Genomic DNA, 22,600 nt, shown 5'->3' with positions numbered 1-22,600 from the left:
AGTCAATCAATCTGACTGGCTCACGGCCCTTACAGCTCACTCACAGGTAACCTAGCAACCCGCAGTCTCCGCCGGGAGAATGGCAAGGCCTCTGGCTGAAGTCAGCGCCGGGAGGAAGACTGAGTTTTAACTGGCCTTCCTGAAGACTTTAATCCAGATTGCAAAGATCGGGGACTTCCAATTCAGTCAAGTGATTCCTGTCTCCTCTCAATCCTTTTATAAGTATGTGAGGTGGCAGGGGACTGGGGGCGTCTCCCAGGACACATTGCACAGTGCATCCAGCTGTGTCCAGCCCACGCACAGCTCTCCGTGGGACAGCAGAGGGGTGGACAGCGTGCATCCTGCTAGAGCTGTGCTGTTAGAGCTGTGCTGTTGGACGGTTCTTGGCGCCAAAGCCAGGTATCATCTGCAGAGATTGTTCCTGGCCAGTGCACAATTAACTCCTCAAATATTCGCTATATTGTTACCAACGGGTTGAGTTCAGGAGGGTTCAGAGCACAAAAATAGGTCACCAGATCTAATGGGCATGGGATTGTAGGACAGCTTCCCGAGGCAGGTGTGACCCACGCTGACTTTTGGGAGGGCTGTTACAGACAAAGAGAAAGGACAGAGAGGGACAGATCTTTCCACGCGGAGGACAGTGACGGTCCCTCTCGCTGTGTGGGCTGTGCCAAAGCTTCACATAATGACTGTCCTCTTTTAGAAACCGGGCTTCTCTTTAGCTATCGCTCATCAACGAGGACATAGCTTTGACGTTCAGAACCGGTGCTTACAAGGTCAGGAGTGACCAAGGAGGGCAGCCCCTCTGAGCTCCAGCGGCTGTGACCCTGCATCCAGTGGTTGCAGATTTACAGCCGTGTGCAGAGCCCCAGCTAGGAACACATGTTAAATGAAAAGGAAAAAAGTGGCCAAACCCTACAAAGCTATGAGTTACTGTTGTAACGGGGAACATGTGCTTTTACGGACTGAGAGAAAGTCTTGAAAATCAGGACTTAAGGTTTTCAACTGTTTCTCCCTGTTCTCAAAAATGTCGCATGGGAGGGTTTGACATTCCCTCCCACCTCCGCCAAGGAGACCCCGTCTTCAGAAATGTACCTCTTTCTGTAAAGACGGTTTATAACATTGGATGCTGCCAACCATTACTGAACACCTACTATGTGCCATTTGTCAAGGGGCAGTAGCAGTGGACAAGGCCGATCTGGCCCTGCCCTTGTGTGGCTAGGGGGCCCAGGTGCTGAGGCCACTTCAAGAATTTCAGGAAGCGTCACCTACCGTGGAATGCATTGTCCCTGCCTGGCCCTGGCCTGGCCTCACAACTTAACATTTATTCCTGTTTCTTGGGGAAATCCCACTGTGAGCCGCTCTGAGAAGGAAGGGTACTGGGACGCACCCCACAGTCAAGATGACGGTGCCAGCTTATCCTCCACGAAGGATCCTTTCATCCTTTTTTATTCCTTTTCCATTCCCCCTACATCACTCCTCCCCCAACCCCATACCAGAGGCATTCAAAACATACTCCTTTGAAATTTTAAAACCACAATTTTAGCCTTGATACATTGGGGTGGCTGTGGCGGGGAGACTTGGCAGAATCTGTAATCTGCTGATTTTCAATCAGCAAACCAGCAAAGCCACTGCCAAGCCCACGGGGCCCTCCCAGGACCCAGGCTCAGTGAATAGACCAGGCACACGGCCCCCTTCATTGCAGAACAGGCTCTGGTCTCACCTTTCATAACCCTTTCTGGGAGCATTTGGCCCCGCAAGCCCTCCCCGGCCTCCCATCCCACTCCAGGGGAATCTGAGGTTGTTCTGGAAGGTCAGCTCCATGAGAGTGAAGATGGTTGGGTTCCTGGCTGCGTCTCCAGGGCTCTCCGCCGTGCGTGTCCACAGTTGGTGCGCAGTACACAACTGCTGGACCTGCAGTCACAGTGGCCTGCGGGGTCCCTCTGGAGGCTGACCCACCAGCCGGTCTCCCCCCAACTCCCTGGATGCTACCACATTGGGCCCCCAGTCATGCCAAGCTCATTCTGTCCCGGAGCTTTTGCACTGGCTGTTTCCTCCTTCCAGAGTGTTCCTTCCCCAGATATTTACATGGTTCCCTTACTCTGTCAGACTTCTATCCAAACACCAGGCCCGTGGTGAGCCCTCTCCTGACCAAGAAATCTAGAACTAGATATTCCTTTACACTTCATCTCTGTACTCTACTTCATTTGTCTTAAACTTAATTTAATTTAGATGTAATTTACAAACCGCCCAACGCACACACTTGAAGCATACAGTTCAATTCCTAAAATTGGGAAACTACCCGTGAGAGCAAGCACCCCACGTCATGATATAGAGTACTGCCACTCCCAAAAGCTCCACTGTGCCCCACGCCAGCCTCCCCCCACCCCAGGCAACCCCCAATCTGCTCTCTGCCACCAGAATACAGGGGTCCTGCCCAGGGTTCCATGGACAGGGGACCCTGTGCCCTCCCGTGTCCAGCCTCTTTGATCCTGCACAGTACCGGTGAGATTCACGATGGAATCGTGTGTGTTGATCTCATTCCCTTCATGGCAGAGGTTTCCACTTGTCTCCTGGACAACAGTGTCTTTATCCAGTCCCTTATCGATGGCCACGGGGGTCGTCTCAGGTTAGCTTTCCATTTTATTCGTAGCCCACATCACTCCCTGACTTTCTACTTCTCCAGGGTGATGTCAACCCCGGGAGGACAGGAGCCTTGTCATTTGATTTACTGCTGCGTCCCCAGTGCTCAGAGCAGCGCCAGGCACATAGCAGGTGCTCCATATGTGTTGAATGGCCCAATAGTTTTACATTCCTGCTCCGTACGGGGCAAGACACGGGCTTGCAAGCTGCGCTTCAGGTATCTTTCTGTTCTGTGAGCCCCAGTCTAGAGACTGGTAAGCCTCCCAGGGGAAGCCAGACGGTAGCCGGGGTCCCTGCCCCGCCAAGGCCGGGCTTGTGTCTGCAATCCCACCCGTGACTTCCGTGTTCCTGCAGCTTATTCCCCATGCCCTCCCCCTGCCCCGCCCCATGACGCCCAGGGACGGTGCTTCCTGTCTTTGCTGGTTTCCGTGAGCAATCGGGCCACATTGAGCATCTTCACAATTGCCCTTAGTGTTTTCTTTTCTTCCCCCTTCTCTGTGTTTGGGAGTGTGGGGAGAGAGTCCCAGAGGGGGTCACTACGTGGCCTGCGTGTTCCCCAACATCCTGCTGTCCCCTGCCCTCCCCTCTTTATTTTTCTCTGGCTCCCTTCTGTTTCCAGTAACAAAGCAAATACTTCCTTTGTCTCCTCGAGGCAAGTCCCACCCACACCCAAGTTCCTTGGTTTCTTTCTTTGTCATCTAAGTGAGAATTTTGCTGAAGGTCTGCTTTTTCCCCAGTGAGATTAGTGAAATTGATCCATCTCCTTACACCCGGGCAGGGCACCCCCTGAATCGCAGGCGCCCCACCCAGTCTTTGTATCCCTGGCACAGCCTCACAAGAAGAAAGAGACCTTCTGACCAAAGAAATGGGATCCAAAAATTGAAACAAATTGGTTCTGTTTAGAGTCCCCCTTCTCCTGCTAGAACCTCTGCCAGCTAAACCAGGAACCCCATTTTGTCATCAAAGGCCCTCCCACCCTGGACCCATAGGGTGCTTTCTCCTTCCCAGGGACAGGAGAACACAGCCTGGATCTCCCCGCCGATGAGCAAGGCCGGCCAACCGCGCGCGGGCCTGCCTGTGCCTTCAGCGTGTTGAGTAGCCTGTGATACAGTGGACTCAGGCCGTGCTCTCTGGCGCTGGCTGCTGGGGCCAGCTCCGCCACTTACCAATGCTTGCGCAAGTTGCATAACCTCTTCCTGCCTCAGTCTCCTCGTGTGCAAAGCGGGGGTGATGATTCGTATGCAGCAGGGCTGTGGCAAGCATTAAAGAAGCTAGGACGTGCGGACCGCTTGAGACAGCGCCCTGCTGTTACTGTTAACCTCCTTGTGTCATCGGAGCAGTTAGCCAATAAAAACACAGGAAAACCGCACACACAGCACTTACTAAAATCTCCTAAACATGTTTCCTAAACAGGTTATGTCCTCTCAGTAGTTGTGTCACCAAAACTCCTCTGTGCTGGCAGAGGCTTCTCTCCAGGTGTTACCTCCTTTGGGCCTAAATGTTTTTCATTCATTTAGTCGCACTGTTGACTGAGTGCCCACTCTGTGCCAGGAACCGCTGTAGACAGTGTGGATACCGGGTTGAGTAAAACAGACAAGCCTCCCACTCATAAGAAGTCTGTATCCAAGAGGAGGGATGTGGACTATAAATTAGGAGACATGTAGGAGTTGTTTTTTGTTTTTGTTTTTTTTCAGAGAGTGATGAGTTTTTCCTGAGGATGGAAAACAGACGTGATAGAGGCGTTTTAGAATGGGTGGTCAGGGGTGTCTTTTCTGAGGCCGTGATGTTTAGGCAGGTCAGGGTTGACAAGAAGTGGGCAGCTGTAAGAGGAGCAGGAGGAAGAATGGGCCAGGCAGGGGAATAGCTTGTGCAAAGGCCCCGGGGCTGGGGTGGGCTTTGCACGTTCCAGGAAGAGAGGGAAGAGCAGTGTGACTGAAACTCAAAGAGGAATTTGGAGATTGAGAAAGGCAGCTTTCAGACCAGGCATGGCCAACACCCAGCAAAGCCATCCAGACCTTTTCTAGCACCTTTTTTGTCTCCTTCACTGGGATGTCTCCCTGTCCCCTGGTGCCCCACTTGCCTCTGCTCAAGTCTGACACTGGCACTTCTGAGCCCTTCTTTTCTCCCCCTCCTCCGCTCAGAGGCATCTGAGGACACGTACGAAGCAGGCTAGCCGCCCGATACACCGGCGGCTACAGACAGGTTCTTGGAAAACTTGAGGAAGCCTCGCACAGTTGTTAAGACGCATGCAAATCCAAGTTCAAGTCCTCACTTGACCGCCTACCGTGGTCAATGGCTCCGGCTATGGTAACTAACATCTCTAACCACCCCTGCTCTCTCCAGAGAAATGGGGTAAGAACAGCGTTCCCGGGAGGAGGACGTGAGATAACACATGTCAGCACTTGCCGTTATGCCTGGCACATAGCAAGTGCCCCGAAAAAATAAATAAATAACGGTTTCTTATTTTTGGTGATTACCTCTTCCACTGCTACAAGAGGACATGTGACCAAATCATCGGGAATCCCACCGTGTAGATGTCTTCTCCTTTGCTCCTTATTTCAAGGAACCGTGTTTGGGTCCTCCATCTCTGTCTTCCGTCTGCTTGATCCTTATCTGTGAAGCCTGACAGAGTGAGTTGTGACGAAATACAAATACAGGTACTTTTTCCCGTTGGGAAGCTTAGGGGCTCGTCCTCACGGCCCGGAGACCAGTGGCCCCCGCAGCGCCTACAGCTACACCTGTCGGCATCCAGTTAAGTGGCCCCGTAGGTAGAACCGAGTTCGGAATCCAGAAAAAGACAGGCGGGGCCTGGCTAATAGAAGCCACCGACCCCCGCACCACGTCCCTGCCTCTGTCATCCTTACACACTTCCCTTAACACTCAAGCCTCTTTGAAGGAGAAGCAACAATTTGCGCTGAGCTTTGATGAGGAATCAGTTGGGCGCGCTTTGCCATGGGCCTGGCTGGAGGCAGAAAGAGATGCACAGGTCCCCCCCCGTAAGAGACCCCCCGCTGCCCGATGTCAACGGATGCTACACCGTGGCTATGTGGCTTCAAGCATCTCTGGCTCACACGCACTGCTTTCCTGCAAACCTCCAACAGCTGTGCATGCGCTGCCCTCCAAGGTAGAACCCATATCTGACATCTGTAGGAAACATCAGCATTTATCGCTTTTCTTGTCCACATCGACCCTTAACCAGCAGGTGCTCCAAAGAGCAGTAAAGTTATTTTTTCCCCCTCTCCCAGGGTCCTGAATCCAGGAATAACATCTTCCTGAAGGGCAATGAGTTTGTCTTTAACCTTGCCCTCTTTGGCAGGTGTGTATCAGAATCGCTTCCAGAAGCATCTCTGCTGCACACTCCCTGCCTGTGGGCACTTTTCCGTCTGGGAAGGTGACAGGCCCTGCTCAACAGCCCAGGCTTCTCTGCTCTCTCCTCCAGCTCCTCTGGAAACCCACGAAGTCATCTTCATTACCATCTCTCCTCAGTCTCTGCCAAGAAGTGGGGCAGATTTATAATTGGATCAGTCAAATATTTGCTGTGGTTTATATCTCTGTCTCTCGAGTGCTCATAAAAGTTGCATTTTCATGCCACTTTTGGGTATGACTGATGACTCAGAGGCACAGCCCTCACATTGCACGCCAACATGGGTTCTTTTTCAAAGGCCAAGGAAAAAGAGAAAATTTTGTGGGGAAGGGGGGTGTTTATTTTGGGTTACTGTGCAATCACCCTCTGGGTGGCTCTGTTGCCAAGTCAAGAGAGACAAGCCGCCTCGGGAGACAGACACCCTCCCGCAGCCAGCCCCTGCACACATACATCCCCCTGCTGGGATTTGATCACGTGCCTCCTAATCTCTTCCAGGGCTTCTGCACATCTATTACAATGTGCTGTGGAGCAACCTTCTTAGTCAACCAAGCACAGCACGGTCCCCCGAGCATCCCCTATCCAGGATTGAGCATGATGGGCTTCTGGAACAGAAGAGACAGATGTCCCCGGTACTAAGCCTGAGCTGTCAATCCCTAGTGCTGGGGCATAAAGAAGAAACTCTGGCCAGGGCCTGAGCTTTTGGAAAATAGCCTCCTCTGAGTGTCAGCCAGACTGCCGAGCAAGCGGGCCAGGCTGCCATCGAGGAGTCCTCGTGAGCTGAGGCCCTCCTGGACCAGATGGCCTCCATGCAGACCAGCTTCTCACTGGGCTTGCGCCCCTCGCCCTTCCCCAAGCTACAGCATCGTGAATGATGCTCCGTGGTGCTGCTTGGTACAGGTTAACCTATGAGTAGAGTAACTATAGATTCCAAACTAGAGCACTTCCTGACTAAAAGGAAAGACAAGAGGTATAGTAAGCAGGACACTCCTGAGCAAACTGGGCTAAATAGACGCCCCACATGTGATAGGTTGAAACTTGACCAATGGAAAACACTGCCCTTCTTTCCCGGGGGATTCTCTTCCACCTTGTAAGACATGGGCAAGATGCTGGAACGTACTACAATCTTGGGGAGTGAACTGGGAAAGAAGAACAGCATGAGGTCGGTATCTGGGAAGGCTATGCTGAAATACCAGATAAGCCTCAACATTTCCGTGGCTTCATTTAGTAAGTGTTCATTGCTTGCTCATGTTGCAGTTTCAGGCTCTCCTCAAACTGTTCATTCTAGGGTCCAGGCCACTCCTGTCTTGGGGCCCCAACATCTTGGGCTGTAAGAGTATCCCACGGGAGTTTGCGCAGGATGCTAATGGCACAGTCTACAAATGCAGTGCATCCCCCAGCTTGTGTTCCATTAAGCTGAGCACCATCTCATGCTCCCTTCTGGCGGCAAGGAGGCTGGAAAGAGGCGAGACCTGGTATGGACAATGACCAGCCATCACTACCACAGTGGTTGCTAAGGAACAGTGTCAAAGGAGGAAGGGAAGGAAGGCAAGGGAAAAAGCCAAGAGAGTCCAAGGGAAGAAAGACTGCATTGTCCATCATCCCCCTGAGAACTGGGAAAGCGATGTCCTAATGGCCTTATCAAGTCATCTCTCAACTCTTGATGACATTTGTGAGTGAACAAATACCTTGGGCCACGCTCTCCCGCCATAGGCATGTTCTGCACTGGGTGGTGCGTGATCCCGGCTTGCTGACTGTGACTCCACCCTTTCTCTCCCATTCAAGAAAGCCCATGATACAGGAGAAAATTAGAAAACAAGTCATTATTATGAGAGACAGAACCTTGAATACATTCCAACTCTGTTTCTTTTCTGTGGGATTCATTTACAAATTCAGTATTGTATTTGATTGATATTTAACAAATATTTATGGATCAGACTCTGCTCGAGATCAATTAGATACCGCAGTGAAATAGGAGCATGATGGCAGGAACCCTCAAGGCACGTTGATTTACCATTTACAAAGTACTTAGTGGTGTGAACCCTTTATGTGATTCGACTCCTTTAATCCTTACAGCAGCGGTTTCATGCAGACGCTATGATTATCCCCACTTTAAAAGTAAGGAGACTGAAGCGCAAAGAATTTAAGGGGCCCGTCCAGGTGTCCCAGGAGTAATTGGCAGAGCTTGGACTCCAACCCGGGCAGCCTGGCTCCGAAGCCCCCGCTCCTCACCACGGCACCACACAGACACGGCCCCCGTCCGCCTGGAAGTCACGTGCTTCTGAGTAGACGACAATTGACATAAAAACAAATGACATCATTTCAGAGGGTGATAAGTGCTTCGGAAAAAATTAAGCACTGCACAAGGACACAGCTGGAGACGCATCCAGCACTGTATCATCAACCCACGTGCCCCGGAGCTGCGTGTGAGAGCCCCCAGCTCACGGGCTCTTCCTTCAGTGAGAACCGCCCTCCATGATTCTGTGGCAGGACTCTAAGGTGCCAGCCAAAATAAATGTCCTCTCTGTCCTCTGACAAATGCCTCTTCCCAGAGTAATTGGATTGGTTGGACAGAGAGCACCGCCATGAGCCCTGAACCATCTCTGTGCCCCTTGGCCGGTTGGCCAGTCCAGCCAGAGATGACTGATGCCCAAATTAATAGTGAGCAATGACCCACACGAGTAATCACCTTCCCTGGACTTTTCCTCATGGGGGTGATATCCAGGGCCCCAAATGAAGTATATTCTTCTCACCTTGGCACCAAGGAAGCTACACTCATTTCTCTGACTGACAGCAATTTGTAGACATGGTCTTGGTCATTGGACATTTACGAGGTTGCTAAGGAACAAATGTTTTGGTTACAAAGGCCTCCGAAAGCAGCATCACTTTGTCATATCACTTCAAATCATTTATTTTGTCCCATAAAGACAGCTGTGACCCATGGGATATGGGCTGGAGGGAAGCAAAATATAAACACTCGTTTCCTGATAAATGGGGGAAAGTGCCACTTTCTAAGCAGAGACTGTCTCCAGCCGCCCCCACCCCCCGATGTAAAAACTAAAGTCATGAGCTTCTCTTCTACGATTATTATGATTTGCAAGGAAGTGACTCATCATCATGAGGTTCTTAATTAAATGGTTATTATCTTCTGGGTACTGCCCTAAGCATTATCTCATGTCATCCTTATAGCAGCCCAGAAAGGTGTTACGCTCCCTCGTGAGCAAACCAGGGAGAAGGTAGGAGTCGTAGACCTGCCCAACTTCAAACAGAAGCAGCTGGCAGGGTCAGAATTCAAACCCAGGTCTGTCTGATGGCAACGCCTCTGTGCTTAAGATTATAGGCTCTTTTATTTTCAATTATCACATTGCAGATGGGAAAAACTGGCCGTTCTGATGATGGGGAAGTCACATTAGCAGATTCCTGGAGTTTCATTCTGTGAAGTTTGTGAAAGGGGTTAGAGTTGATGTCTGTAACCCACAAAACCCCTTTTATGGAGGGGAAGTGGTGAGATGGAGCTTAATCCCACGGCTCCATCTGCTGTGGTTTTTATCTGCTGAAGATCTACACTTTGAATGTCTGCTGAAAGTCACAGTGCAAATGACTTTTCTGTTGCAGTGATTTTGAAAGAGTTCACAAGATTAGTCCATTTCTCCCTGGATCTTATCGATTTTCTTGTCAACAGCAAAGAAACACTGGTGTTCTCTTTGCCTTTTTCTTCATCCTGTCCGTCCAGCCCATGGCCAAGCGCTGTCCTCTCTTCCTTAGAAATGTGCCTCCAAAGTTGTCCCCTCCTACCATTCACTGTCCTAATCAAGACCCATGTCACCTCACGCTTGGGCTCCTGCGATTCCTTCCTAACTTGTCTTCCTGCTTCGTTTCATTCTCCCTCTAGAACATCTCATACCCTGACTACAAACGAATGCCTCAAAACATTCCTTTTATTTTATCAGTCACTGCTCAAGGGTCTTCCATGGCTCCCATTTACCCACCACAGGGTTTCACTGTTTTCTGCAACAGGACTCGCTTGAGTCATACTTGCCCTCCCCATCCCCCCATCCCAGGGGCCTTTGCTGACCCCTCCATCCCTCGGTGATGACTTCCAGTTCTGAACCTGGCTCCCACCGAGAGTTCGGTGTTTAATTGCTCGTGTTGCTGAAGCCAGGCACTCTGAGTGCATGGACACTGCACCTGAACAGATCTAGGTCCAAATTCTTGCTTGGCTGCCTAGCTGCCGTGGGTCTTTTAATAAGTTGCATGACTTCTCTGAACCTCAGTTTTATTGTCCGTAAAAGAAAATACAAATAACATCTATCTTATAGGGTGTATGCAAGAATCGAATGAGATGATGATAATGATGATGATGATACAATCCAACATGTATTTTGTATTTGTTCTGTGCCGGGCACTGTTCTAAGAATTATCCTAGTCTATAATTTCGGAACTATTATTTTCAGAGTTTTGCAGATGGAGAAAGAGGTGGAGGGTGGGGAGGGGTGGAGGAAGAAGATGGCAATGAAGAAGAAATCAAAACCTTGGGTTTTAAAGCTTTTTGGATTGCGTAACTGTGAAAAAGAAATTGTGACCTCTATTAGTGAAACTATTAGTAGTAATTATAAGCCTAATAAATGGCAACTGTTATTATTATTAATATGACATTTGTGACTCTCGTTTTACGGGATGACCTCATAGTAAAATGCCCTGAGAAGCATTCCTCAGGTAACGAATGGGGTTGGAGGGGAAGGGGCAGGTCGTGGGACCAGGCCCGCACCAAGCTTCACACACGTCGCTCTCTTCCTTTTCTAGTATGACTTCATGGAGCGCCTGGACGGGAAAGAGAAGTGGAGTGTGGTCGAGTCGCCCAGGGAACGCCGGAGCATACAGACCTTGGTGCAAAACGAGGCCGTGTTTGTACAGTACCTGGATGCAGGCCTGTGGCACCTGGCCTTCTACAATGATGGCAAAGACAAAGAGATGGTTTCCTTCAACACTGTCGTCTTAGGTAGGTAAGGGGTCTCTGAGGTGATAAGCCACCAACGGAAGGAGGGAAACATTCTGGGCATCTCTCTAGAAGGCATATTTTCTTCCCAAGTGGTTCCTACTATGTGGAAGACGAAAGCAGAATCTGTGATTCAGGCCTCACATAGTGCCGCCCACGTAGAATGAGCCCTGATTAAAATATGAATACTGCTTAAATTGTGAAATTCACCGTGAGTCCCAAGGATTCAGGTGTGGTGAAGACCTTGGGTCGGACCGCCTGGCCCAGGTCCCAGCCACACGACGCAGGCCAATCACTGGACTTCGGAAGCCTCAGTTTCCTCAGGCCAAAACAGAACTAACTAGAGCCCCCTTCACAGGGCTTTTGTGAGGATTAAATAAGATAAAACATATAAATCTCAAAACATGTAGTAGAAATTATGAATATTGACTATTCACATCAGCTCAATTTCTCTTAAAAATCAAGGAAAGCTCAAAATAAAAAGCTTTTAAAAAGCTTTAAATAAATCATAAAAAAAGATATAGACATAAGAAAAAAACTCATAACTTTATTCCCAAGTAGGTAAATATCAAAATGCTTTAATTAAGCAGTTGTCACTTTGGGGGTTTTTATTAGCGATCAAAGAAAAAGCTAAGATTTTTATCCAAATTTTCTTCTTACATACAAACCCCTAAGAGGGCCATTAGTTAGAGAAGATTTCTTGAAGTTTTCTAAAGCAAACCCTAAGAATTTTAACAATGAAATAAACGATAGATGTTTTCATGAAATTTATTGTGTCATTGGGTTTTCATCTTCTTACTAATGGTAAGAACTGGTCCCGGGTAGAACGTTGCTGAATCAGAACAGATTGCAGACCCCTTTCACAGAGGAATAAACTGAAGTTCAGACAACTGAGTCCCTCAAGGTCTCGGGGTGTAAAAATGGTGAAAACGGCGTGGGCTTCTGGCCTTTGCCCGTTGCCTTTCTACAGCATCATGTCGTCCCAACAGTGTCTGCTTGTGAATCTCAAGAGTCGCTGGAGAAGCCTAGATGAGGTGGTTTCATGAGGAAAGGCCTGGTCAATCCAGGATGAAGCCCCAGCTTGTCTTTCCCACATCCTCCCTAGAAAAGCTCCTTGCCTCCTCAGCCTCAGGTTCACCTGTGGAAAGCTAGGGAGCGAGTCCCTGAAGGGCAGATGATGTGACGTCACGTACGGAACATGCCTAGGGTGGAGCTGGTTGTCCCTAAATGAGAGCTGATGAGTGGTAGTATGTCTTATGCAGCTGTGTTTCTATTGACTGCATTTGAAGAACTTCTCTGTTGGCCTCATGATTTTTCTGAGGGCATCCCTCATTTTTGTAAGATCTGTATAAGCCAATCTGAAAATCAGGTGGCTTCTTCATCAGGGGCCACAGCCTCAGAGTGACGCGAAACCAGCTAGGATGGAAATCCATTCTTATTCCCTCTGCCGAGGACAGACTGGCCCTGCCAGGGCAGCCAAATGCTCCGAAGCAAGGTTGGCACGCCAGAGCCCCCAGGGTGAATCTGGCCCACTGCCTGTTTTTATAAATAAAATTTTATTGGAGCTCATCTGTTTATATACTTTCTATGAGAGTTGCAATGGAGCCAGTTTACCCCACAAGCCCAAATATTTATTATCTATCCCTTTGAAGAAAAACTATGCCACCCCATACCCTAGAGTAACGTCATAAACTTTGTATAACCCAAGTCACTGGGAAAGTCGTCCACAGTCAGCAAAGATTTCCAGGGTCAGGTTTGGTAGCCATGGGGGGAAATGCAAAAAAAGAGAAAAAAAAGAAAAAGAAAGAAAGAAAACCAGCTCAAAAAGGAAAACCCTGACAACATGCCAAACTAGTTTGAGATGCTAAGGGTTTTTTTTAAAAAAAAGCAATCTTTAGCTTAAGAACATGGTAAGAAATGATATCCTTTTTGTCACCTTGTGTCTGAACTCACACGTAACAGCACAGACCATACACCGCAGCTGGCTGGTTGGCGTCTACAAGGACTCAGTGGCACGGTTAATAACAGAAACAACAGCAGCTACACACTTGCAGAGCACCAACTGCACACCAGGCCTGGATGGGGCCCTCTGCGGGGACCAGCTCCATCGGCCTGTGAGGTAGCCATACACCAAGTCCTGCCAATATTCTGTTTTCCAGTTGACGAAGCCAAGATCAAGAGAAGTTAACCAGCTCACTGGAGGTCTTACGCAAGCGGTGGAGTCAAGATTCAAACTCTGCAGGGCCTGGGCTCTTAACCACTGGCTGGCTTTGAACTCCAGCCAAACAAATCCCTTTCCCCCTGAAGAGAAAGTTTCCTGGGGGCCAGATTAAATAATGATGGCCCCTGTCCCCAACTCCCTTATCCACAGAGACCCAACGTTGCAGTATTGAGATGCCCTTGCCCCAGCCCACTGCCCGTATCCACCTGCCTGTCCGGGCTGGAAGAGCAATTCTCCCCAAAGGAATCCTCCCGTCTGGACTGTAGCTCAGAGAGAAAGTCAAAGGTAATCGGCCTAATAGTTGGGTAGACATCTTGATAGAGCAATGATAGTGATTGGCCCAAAAAACAGGGAAAAGAACAGTGTTTTATGTGGTTCAGAGGTTCTCCCGCACGTATCTATTATGAGAGTGTTCTCCAGCGAGCGCCAAAAGCCTCTGTGATAGAAAACAGAAGGAAAAATGTTAGATGGGTATCAACCAGCGATCACACTAAATATACCTTTGACTCAGGGAAGTCCTGGGATGTGTTTTGGAGAGAAGCAGCCTGCTTTCAGAAATGAGTCTCATCTCAGGGGACAACAGAGAATCGCCCTGGAGGCGCAGTGTGGATTTAGGGGAGGCCAACCTCCACGTGTGCAAAAATCTCACGTCCTGGGCTTCCTCCCATTGCCTGCCGCTGCTTCCTCAGAACACTTGCACCAGGTCGACAAAAAGGAGAACTGACAGATCTCGACGGTATCTAACTCGGTATTGGAAAAAGGGGACTGAAGAGGGTGAGCTCCTTTTATATGTGAGCCACACCCCATAATTATTTTTTCCCTCGAAAACTAGAAATGCTTCAAATAGAAGACCTTGGGAAAATTAAATGAAAAATCCTCTTTATTACCATTTTCGTTTATTTTGGATTCTTCTACCTTCTATGTATACATGCATATACGTGCACACACATGCCCATTTCAATAGCTGTTTACCGAGGACCCACTGTGTACCAAGCAAGGAGAATACCTGAGTGAGCAATTCTGATCTGGTATCTGCCTCAGGGAGCTTGGGCACGTAAAAAGGCAATTATGCCCTGGCTGGTGTGGCTCAGTGGATTGGTGCCAGCCTGCAAATCAAAGGGTCACCAGTTTGATTCCCAGTCAGAGCACATGCCTGGGTTGCGGGCCAGGTCCCCAGTAGGGGGCGCTCAAGAGGCAACCCCACAATGACATGCCCCGCCCCCCGCCCCGTCTTCCTCGATCCCTTCCCCTCTGCCTAAAAATAAAATAAAAATCTTTAAAATCTTCTTAAGAAAAAAAGCAATGATAGGAATTACAGGAACACCGATGGGAACAAAACCCAGATCCTGGGAGGGTGAGGAAAGAAGACGCTCAGGAGCTAAATGCTTTCTTGACTGAGACCGGAGGACAAATGCCTCGGGTAGAGGGCAAGGCAGGCCTTGCAGCCCAGCGAGAGCCAGTGCAAAGACCTCGCTCCTTTGGCTGCGACTGGCGTGGCAAAGAGCTCCCTGGGCCTGCCCTGCTTTATCTCGGAGGCTGTCGGTTCCGGAAAAGGGGCCTGTGGCCTCAGGGACGTCAGTTCCCACCAACTCCTCCCCGGATGCAGACACTCTGTGAGACCCGATGCCGACCCCACCGTCGGAGTGACTTCTTCGGATCCAAGCCGGGGGAGGCCGTCCCTCCATTTAAGTGTTCCGTTTCTTCCTATTGGTCTCAGACCAAAATCCAAGTTATCTGTGTGTCCTGCAAGAGCTGAGGAATGAAACACTGTAGAAAACCCCACGGCATGGTTTGGCTTCTCAGTCCAGAGGGGCCACGAACGGACAATTCAGTTTAAAGGAAAAACCTCCATTGCCATTCTCGGTGACTCCATTAGGAACAATGAGACTGTGGAATCTTTCATGCCACGTCACCAGATCAATGTCCCCAACGCCCCAAAGGCTGTGTCGTGTCAAATTTGGGGCGTGGTGGCCTGTATGTTTTGTGTCCTCTTAGTAATTTAGAACCTAAAAATCCAAATGTGTTTATTTTAATTTACGGTAAAATAGGGATAGTGATCGTTTTAGAATATGTATGTTCCTGTACAGATCTAAACCAACATGAAAAAGTTCCCAAATGACCCCTTCAGAGATGCTGCCTGAGAGTACAGATAGAAATATCAATCATGAGACCGGTCAGCCGGGCAGGTTAGAACAAAAGTGAGCTGATTGATTTTCATGAAAAATAAGATCCGCCAAAGCTAGGCATTGAAAGGACTTTGGGATAACCTAAAACCCACTTCTTAACGGTCCCCACCATCACGCCTCAACTGGCCAGTCTCACATAGGTGGGTTTTTCTCTTGTCACCATCCCTTACAGCGGGGAGTGTTTTTACTCTGCAAACCCGAGATCAGGAACAACCACTGTCATTTGGAGACTCACTGTCTATTCCTGAGGCCACCAGCCGAGGCCCCACTGTCCGTCCAGCTCTCAGATTGGCCAATTGTCATCGGCGGGGTGGGCTCACAATGTTTAAAACTTGTCAGCATTCCAACGTGGGTAATTTCAGGTTTTATATCCAGCTGGGTGGCCTCTCTTGAAAAGGCAAAAGCCGCAGCAAAACTAGCCCTGCCTCCCTTCCTGGGTTAACCAGGCGGACAGCAGTGGTTACTCCCATGCAAGTTGCCCTGCCCCCCACTGCCCCATAGTCTCCTCCTTCACTCACTCACGCCCCTCCCCACTGGAGGCCTGAGGGTGCTGCAACCAGCCTTTACAGCGGTGGACAGCTGGTTATTAAACTGCTTCAGCAGCAGGCAGAGGAAGAGGTAACTGCTAAATTTCCCTCTTTTTCAGATTCAGTGCAGGACTGTCCACGCAACTGCCACGGGAATGGCGAATGTGTGTCCGGGCTGTGCCACTGCTTCCCGGGGTTTCTAGGAGCAGACTGTGCTAAAGGTATGTGCCTCCACTTCCCTGCTGTGGTTGGAAAACCGAACGTAGGCTTCTCAGAGGGGATGAGAGCAGGGACACCCAAGCGGCCTCCCCAGCAAATCTCACTGGGGCATCTTGTAAGCCCACACATGCTAGAAGGCCTATGCCTTTGGCAAAGAGTAGGCTTTGATATATGACAATTGGCCAATATACCTATAGGAGCAGGACAGTTATCCTTGGCACCAAGGTGTGCTGAGAAGAAAGATTTGCTAAAAATGAGATGGTTGGATTTCCTGTAAAAGCAGAAGTGAATTACCATCACTCCATTCTTATAATCATTAACTTCTACGTAATGGAAGATTAAGCATCTCAGGGTTAGTAAATTTCATTCATTCTGGCCAGCTATGCTCTTAATCCAGGAAGCGCTATTTATCTTGGTGGAATCAGTTTTACATTGTATTATTAATTTATCTACACTGCTTTGCACAGAACGGCTGGGGCCCTGGGATTCTTGGGGAAAAGGTAATATAAGAAAATGACTCTTAAGAACAGGGGACTCAGGGGCTGCATACCTAGCTTACAAGAGACCTTGAACGTGACCTTCAAGTGGCTCTGTCAGACCCAAGTCTAGTGGAGAATAGAGCTGCTCACACTTTTTAGACTCAGCGCATGCATGCATGCATATGCTTGATAAATACACCTAAAAAAATTGCAAGAAACTTTCACCGAGCAACACTTATCTTTACTCTGTTTCTTTTCTATCCTACCCTATTTCATTCTTTGAAAGCTACTGCTTAAGACTAACTACAATGACTCCCCACCCACCAATAGGTCATATCCCAGTCTGAAACACAGTGGTGGAGCGATTCCGAGGCCTGGCTCAGTCAGGCATTCCTGGGTTCCTGTCCCAGCTCTGCCATTGAGTATCTCTTGTGACCTCGAGCAAGTGATTGAACAGTTCCGAATCATGATTTCCTCCTCTGGAAAAGTGGGGAGTTCTTTCCTAAGTTTGTGGTGAATGTGGTATAACACCCCCAAAGCCCTCGGCAGAACACAGTGTGAGCCCTCAAAGGATTTATTTTGTATCATTTTTTATTTATGCATATCGTAGTTATTTATGTATTTACATAACCTTTTCATTGTTGTATGGGCTTGTCATGTAAAGACCACCTTTCCTTGAGTTTCTGAGAGAGAGGCCGTTATTGATGCAGCTGCCCCAGCCACGCTAAATGGTCTCACGCCTTTCTCCCTTGCTCACCACTGTCGCTGGGGAAAATCGTACTCCGTATAGTCACTATATTTCAAGGACTTGAAATTCCCTTCCTTCTGAGGGCGGGCTGATAAGTGAATGGGACTTTTCTGTACTTGAAGTTCTAAATTTGGTTGCCTGTGCATAAGACTCATTCCTAAATGACACACAATAATGTGAAAGGTGGGGTTAACTTGTCAGTTACAAAAAGAAATGAGAACATGAAGCCCCCAGACAGTTCTCTTGGCTGATCTGTGCCTTAGCATGCTCTGCCCGATGGCCTGGGGACACATCGCCAAGTCGACGTGCCCGAGGGGCCCTGATGGAGGAAGGTGGATGGCACGACGCGTTGCCATGCTGAGTGCTTTTCCTGGCAAAGGCTTTAAAGGAGAGGAAACCTCAATATCATTTGCATGGCTGTTCCTGCATCGTCTAATTTTCCTAGGAGTGAAGGCATTGATGAGAGGGAGGGCAGAGCAGTCCTTTTCTCTGCGCCTGCAAGTGGGCTGAACACTCAGCTGCACGGGCTGTGAGCTGTAAATGTATATTAACACTGACACACATCGATGCATTGTTAATCCTAAAAACCATGTGTGTTCCGGCTGCACATCCAGTTACTGGCCTTTCAGCCCTAAGTACCCCGGCCATTTAAGAACTCTTCGCTCTAAATCCATTTGCAGACGAGCGGCCACTCTGCATTATGGATCTGTAATGGGGTGTGCATTTAGCTGCTTAAAAGGACTCTCGGTGTGTTTTGCATTCACCACCTGTGCTGTGGCTGGGCGCACACTCCAAGTGTGCATTAGCCATGGTGTATAATTGATCTTTGCGAGACAAATATTGAGTGGCTGTTAAGAGTAGTTACTCCTGCACGCCCAGGAGCTGTTCCCGAAATCGGCCTTTGAACTGGTACATTTTAATTTAGCTGTTGATGCATACAGTTGACGAAATTGAAGCATTTAAAGAATAAAATTGCTTTCTCCTTGTCTCCCCCTTTATTCTTGGCAAAGGTGGCTTAATGGTGTTCGGAGGAAGCTTCTACCTCTTTGGCCCAAAGCTGTTTCTTCTTTTGTATTTCTGAAATGGACACAGTTTAAGCTACTTCATCAATACTTTCTTCTTATTCTAAGCCCTTCTTTCCCAAACTATGCTCTTTCATGTACCACCTTTGTCATTTTTGCCAAATTCCTGGGCCTACAGTAGTATTATTTACTTAACATATTTCTGTAAGTCAGCTCATCATATTGGCATAGCTAAATTTATCTTAAAAGGAACAATGTCAAAATCAAAAATTAAAGAAGGAAAACTGGAATGATGCAATAAATAGGAAATGTTAACACCCCCTATAACCCCACCAAGAGAGTAATGTTTTCACTATCAAGAGACCTCAAGCCACGTTCGCTTCACACACGCTTATTTTCCATCAAGGGTCCGCACACAGGGAAGCTAGCCTGGCACCTGCAGAGACGCAGGCCTTGAACATCTCATCTCCTGTTACTGGCTCTTGAAAAGTAACAGAATCCTCTAACTATATCCATATGATAGTGTGAGAACCCAGTAAAAATAGACCCCTAGACTTAACTGTGCCAGCTTCAAGTGGGTAAATGCAATGATTAGTGCCAGGCTTACTTGTGGTATGTTAAGCCTCCACTTGAGATTATTTCTAAATAACAATTAATAGTTATTAAGTACTAAATATGTACCAGCGATTGTATAGAGTACTTAATACAGACTCTTATCTGTCTCCATATCAACATAAAAGAAATAATATTTTAACCAACCTTCCCAATGTTTACAGCTTTTTATATTGAAGTGATTTTAGACTTGCTGACAAATTACAAAGATAGTGCATAGAGTCCCCACGTAGTGTTCGCCTTTAACGTCAACGTTTCAACTATCATTGTTCAATTACTGAAACCAGAAAACTAACCTCAGTGCGATTCCATTGACTAATTTACAGGCTTTTTTTTTTTCTAATTTTGCTCTTTTATTCTGATCCAGACCCTACGCTGCACTTAGTTGTCTTGTCTCCTGAGTCCCCTCCACTCTGTGACGGTCCTCAGTCTTGTCCTCGTCTCTTGTGACTTCCCAGACCTTGACCGTGTTGAAGAGTACTGTCAGTACTTTGTAGTATGTCCCTCAGTGTGGATTTATCTGATGGTTTCTCTTGACTTGACTGAGGTCTTGCATTTTTAGCAAGATGTCACGCGCTCCTCAGTGAAACATATCAAAGATGCACTTATAGCCCTGGCTGGTGTGACTCAGTGGATTGAGTACCAGCCTGTGAACCAGAGGGTCACTGGCTTGATTCCCAGTCAGGGCACGTGCCTGTGTTGTGGGCCAGGTCCCTGGTAGGGGGCACATGAGAGGCAACCACACATTGATGTTTCTCTCCTCTTTCCCCCTCTCTTCCCCTTCTCTAAAAATAAATAAATAAATAAACCTAAAATTAGCAAAAAAGAAAAGATGCACTTATACTTTTTAATAATAAAAAAGGTAGAATGTGGTTGTGCCTGAGTGTGTGTGCACGTATGCACCTTCCCTGCATCCGCCCCCTCCCCTCCCCCTTACACATAAGGCAGAGACACTGGGAGGCCCTATGCCATTGGTCCTGCACAATTACCAGTGGCTATCACACATCGCCCCTCTCAAACAACTTTGGAGCCCAAGAAGCTCCTGAGTGTTAACAGGAAGTAACCTGGAGCAGGCAGGACGAGGTGAGCATGCCAGCAGGTGCAGGGAGGAAAGACAGCTGGTCCCCACCCTCCCACAGCCCAGGAGGAGGGTGCGGGCCATCTCCTGACTGTGGCCGATGATCATTTCTTTTCCTTCTTGATAAAAGCCCTTAGGAGGGCCGAGCCCGAGGTCCTCCCTCATCACAAATTCGCCTTCACCTTTGTTCCTTCGCTGACAGCTGTTCCCAGGCTGCCCTGAGCTCTGCCAGTTTCTGCTACAGGCAGCAGCAGACTCACACCCTCCTGCCAGGGGGAGAATTTGCCATGTTAACAAGTGAGATTCCCATCACATCCCAGTGACACAGTATGTGTCCTAGTGACAGAAATACAGCTTTATGGCCTTGGCCTCAGGCTGCGCCTCCCATGCCCTTCGATGTGCAGTGTGGACAGCAGCTCCTGGTCTCCTTCTAAACCTGCCATTCTGCACCAGGCTCCTGCAGACATTCTAACAGTGAACGGAGGAATCCGACAGCATGCATTTGCAAAGCCTTTCTTCTGCAGCCCCCGCCGAGCCGGGGCTCCTGAGGGGCTCAGAAGCCAGAAGTGGACCTGACCCTCACACCGAAAAAATGCATAAGGGTTCTAACACATTGTTCCAAGTCAGGGAGGGGGCAGAAGTTATTTGTGCATCCAACAAATGCTTAACGTGTGCCTGCTGTGAGCCTCAGTGCTGCACTGAGTGCCAGAGACACCCTCATGTGCAGACGTGCCAGGGCCCCGTCCATGAGAACCTCCAGCCCAGTGGATGCCTGTGATAAGCACCCGGGGAATGCAAGTTCAGTCCAAAATACTGTGGCATTATAAAGCAGAAGATGAGGAATTTTGTAGAGCCCTGAAGTACAGATCTATGAAAATATTCAATGAGCATCAGGGAACGCGCAGAAAATTCCATGGAGAAAGCGTCTAGTAAAGGAACTACACCGACTCGTGTCTTTCAGTGTAGACTTGCATTGGTTGTGCAATGCAGTCAGCAGTCTGTTCAGATTCCGAGCTGAAGGGAAAATGGCATTTCTTCCCTGGTAATTTGTACCGTTTTCCATCAGGTACCTCTCCTGTCCTGCTATAATTATGCCTATTATTCATGTTATTGTTTCGACTACAGTTTCTGATTATTACTATTCCCCTTGCATGGCTTTCTCATTACTTTAATGCTATTTGTTTTGGGGTAAATGCCTTTTAATTACAATTCCTTTTTCTTTTATTTACTAGCATTTGAAGGTCTTGCGTTGACTTCCGCTCTTCCTTGGGTTGTATGTAAAGCAGGCTTGCCTTTCCCCAGAGCCCCAGGGCTTCTGATGACTCTGTTTTAACACTGGCTCCTCTGATGGCTTATTTAGTTCTGAGCTCAAGACCCCAACCGGCTGCAGGAACTTGACCCGCCAGAGCCGTACGTGTTAGGGGCTGCGTTAACAATTAGAAATGACAACTCCTGTAGCTGAACAGCTGTCGGGGAGGGGCCCAGAAATGCTGCAACCTCAGGAACATAAAGTCTTCTCTCTTTCTCTCTAGGGGTTGCTTTCAGCTCCTACCGAGCTTCTGTGGAGCTGGACATCTTGCCATTTTTCTCCTTTAAACTGTCCAATGTACCCACTACCCGGTCTTACTTAGGGTCCCAACTCTAAAGTCAAAGTATAAGCACCCTCATCACTGCGGACATCTATCGAGTTCTTGCTGCGTGCCGAACACTGCCCTAACCAACTGCATGCTCATCTTAGTTAATCACCCATAGCCCTATTTTATGAAGGACAATTATCCCCTTTCATAGATGAGGAAAATGAAGCACAGAGAGGTTAAGCGACTTGCTCAAGATCCCTCAGCTAGTAAGTGGTCTTGCTAAGGTTCAAACCAGGCATCCTGGCCAGGACTCTTAATGCCAGACTGCCCATGAGGTAAACCTCGAAAGATGTGAGGCATAAGGAAGATATGCTCTGCAGGCAGTTGTTGTAGTGGTTGCATATGAGGATTCAGGTTTGAGCCCACAACAGCCTTCCCTGGAGAGGAAACAAGGGTTTAACAGGTGGAAAGTGGGAGAACCAGCATTTGAAACAAAGTCAGTCTGACCTCAGAGCCTGCTGCTCGGAGCACTCTCCTCCCAGCCACCAGGGATATTGCGTCACTTCCCCCCTCGCGTGTCTCCCACCTCCTGCCTCAGGGACCTCAGACGTTCGCTGTCTGCACAGCCTATCCCTCGGCCACCATCCCCCTGCTCCCGGCTCCAGCATTCTTGCGGCTCTCGGGAACCTGCCGCTGTTCCCTTCCAGCGCCTTCCAGGGCTCCCAGTTGTTTCCCACCGTGGTTGTCAAACTTTGGTTTAAAGACATTTATCCGAGGAAATTCTTACAAATGCGTATTTCCCAGGCTCTCCCCACATGCCAGTCAGTTACGAATCCATAGGACTAGTGTGTGGCTCAGGCATGTGCGATTTTATTAAGCCCCGCAGGGGACTCTGGTGCAGGTGGTCAGGGGCCACATTCTGAGAATAAAG

The 22,600-nt window shown here is 48.6% G+C and overlaps 1 protein-coding gene across 2 annotated transcripts in view; it reads left to right on the top strand.

Annotated features, from left to right (window-relative positions):
- Window positions 1-22,600, top strand: part of TENM2 (teneurin transmembrane protein 2) — an 831,811-nt gene that overhangs the window by 673,825 nt on the left and 135,386 nt on the right. For both annotated transcript variants that reach the window (XM_054568075.1, XM_054568074.1), the window contains exons 8-9: window positions 10,808-11,003; window positions 16,054-16,155. In XM_054568075.1, coding sequence (XP_054424050.1) covers window positions 10,808-11,003; window positions 16,054-16,155 — 298 coding nt within the window. The remainder of the gene's footprint in view (window positions 1-10,807; window positions 11,004-16,053; window positions 16,156-22,600) is intronic.

This window comes from Pteronotus mesoamericanus, unplaced genomic scaffold (genome assembly GCF_021234165.1).
Source record: "Pteronotus mesoamericanus isolate MK-2021 breed Mesoamerican mustached bat unplaced genomic scaffold, CSHL_Meso_final contig_2, whole genome shotgun sequence".
Taxonomy (NCBI): Eukaryota; Metazoa; Chordata; class Mammalia; order Chiroptera; family Mormoopidae; genus Pteronotus; species Pteronotus mesoamericanus.
Note: the sequence above shows the minus strand (reverse complement) of the source record. Positions and strands in the feature narration are given on the sequence as shown.